Genomic DNA, 1,829 nt, shown 5'->3' on the forward strand with positions numbered 1-1,829 from the left:
TATGTAAAATACTTGTAATGAAGATCCATTTATAATTTTTTGTAAATGTATAATTATAATGATCACAAATTAAAAGAACAAAAAATTAACTGTGGTCAACAAATAATATAATTTTTGTTTAAATTAAAATATTTTTTAATCTCTATGTTAGAATATCAACACAAACTTAATTAAAAGAATTCAAAACAAGTCTTGTCTAATATGAACAAGATTTGATCTCTTACCATCACATGTGCAACATCTCCACTAGTTTTTCACATATATACTAGATATCTTTATGCGAGTAACTTTGAAGTATATAATATGTATCCGATAAACTATTTTAAAAAATAAAATAAATAATTATGATACTTCTAAGGTATATGTATCCTTGAGAGTCTCTGAAGTATCATACCTAATATGTATATGATACGGATTCGTCTTCAATTTTAGAGTACCCAAACTTCATAGTTGGTAAAGGCCATCTCCTTCTTTTGGATTCATCCAACTGTGGGCTATTGTGAAGGGGTTGGAGATTTTAACAATGACATCCTTAACTCATCTTGATGGTGATTGTTCCAAGATGCATCCTTTTGCTCATAAACACAATTTATCAGCTAAAGTACAAAATATCAAGTATAGTCATGTGCAAATTTGGCTTTAACTTAAATATGGAGAGTCAAATTTTTGTTTTTATTCTAACTTTTACTTCTCAGGTCATGTTGGTGAGGGAGGTTTTCCTTTTTTTTTAGTTTCTTTTTCCTTTGTTGCGGACTCTAAGCCTTATTTTCTTCATAAAAAAATCAAATAAATTTTTTTTTCCCTCAAATTTGCATATTTTTTATTTCAATGTGAAACAGGCCTCCATATTATTGCAATGCATATTGCTAGCAGTTGAAAATAAAATTTATTAAGAACAGTCCTCCATATTATTGCAAATTAAAGACAATTACAAAATGGGATCATCAAACCATGATCTCTCTCATAGGAATATTCTCAAACTTTTTAACAAGGTTTAGTGCAAAAGCATCTCTGACGGAAGCCTTCGCAATGTCCTCCAGGAAAACCCTCAGTTTGGCACACAGAAGCACAATTGGTGTCACTCACACATAGTCCTTTGAAGTTGTTACTTGGAGTCTCACAAGTCCTTGCCTCTGCCACTATAATTGGCCCCATCTCTGGCGATATCACAAAATCAACAACACAAGTAAATTAACAATTTCATTCAAATATAAAATAAAATAAATAAATGGAAATCAAATCAGACTACATTTAGATTTGTGAAATAAATATTAAACACAACTATTGAGATCAACAAAAAAAATTGAGATCAAAATGTTAAACACAATTTTAGAAACTAAAATTAGTTAATTGAAATAAAAAAAAATGAAGTTGTAAATTAATTAAGCATCAAGAAATTATTACACCTTACCAGTGGCCACAAGAAGAAGAAAAACAAAGATGGTGGAAACCAAAGGAAGTGAACGAGCCATATAGGAGACTAGACTTGTAAGAAGAAAAAATATAACTAGCTAGAACTTGTTGATATGTGATGGAAATGGAGCTACTATGCCTTAAATAGGGAAATAAAGCTTTTTGGGGTGCGTAAGTATAGCTTAATTAATAGCATAATAGCATCAAGGGCAACCTCTCAAAAAAAAAAAACATCAAGGGCATTTTCGGTCTTTAAGAATTTATTATTTTTTTTTAAGGAAATTTATTTATTTTTTGACAAAAGATCTTTAAGAATTGGCTAGCATCACATGAAACTCGCGCACACAATTGTAAGCGTGACACACTAGACCCCAAAATGTAAATATCAAAATTTAAATTTTTTTTTTCTTACAGTG

At 29.7% G+C, this 1,829-nt stretch overlaps 1 protein-coding gene across 1 annotated transcript; it reads right to left on the bottom strand.

The window, feature by feature from the left end:
- Nucleotides 1-885: 885 nt before the first annotated feature.
- LOC146900377 (defensin Ec-AMP-D1-like) lies at nt 886-1,567 on the bottom strand. The gene is made up of 2 exons (XM_085732805.1): nt 1,412-1,567; nt 886-1,157 (listed from the first exon to the last, which is right to left on the bottom strand). Exons 1-2 carry the CDS (start codon nt 1,470-1,472, stop codon nt 985-987), a joined length of 234 nt encoding a protein of 77 aa, XP_085588931.1. The 5' UTR covers nt 1,473-1,567; the 3' UTR covers nt 886-984.
- Nucleotides 1,568-1,829: the final 262 nt, after the last annotated feature.

The sequence above is a fragment of the Medicago sativa genome, chromosome 8 (genome assembly GCF_051527215.1).
Source record: "Medicago sativa cultivar Bolivia chromosome 8, Bolivia_mono, whole genome shotgun sequence".
Lineage (NCBI taxonomy): Eukaryota > Viridiplantae > Streptophyta > Magnoliopsida > Fabales > Fabaceae > Medicago > Medicago sativa.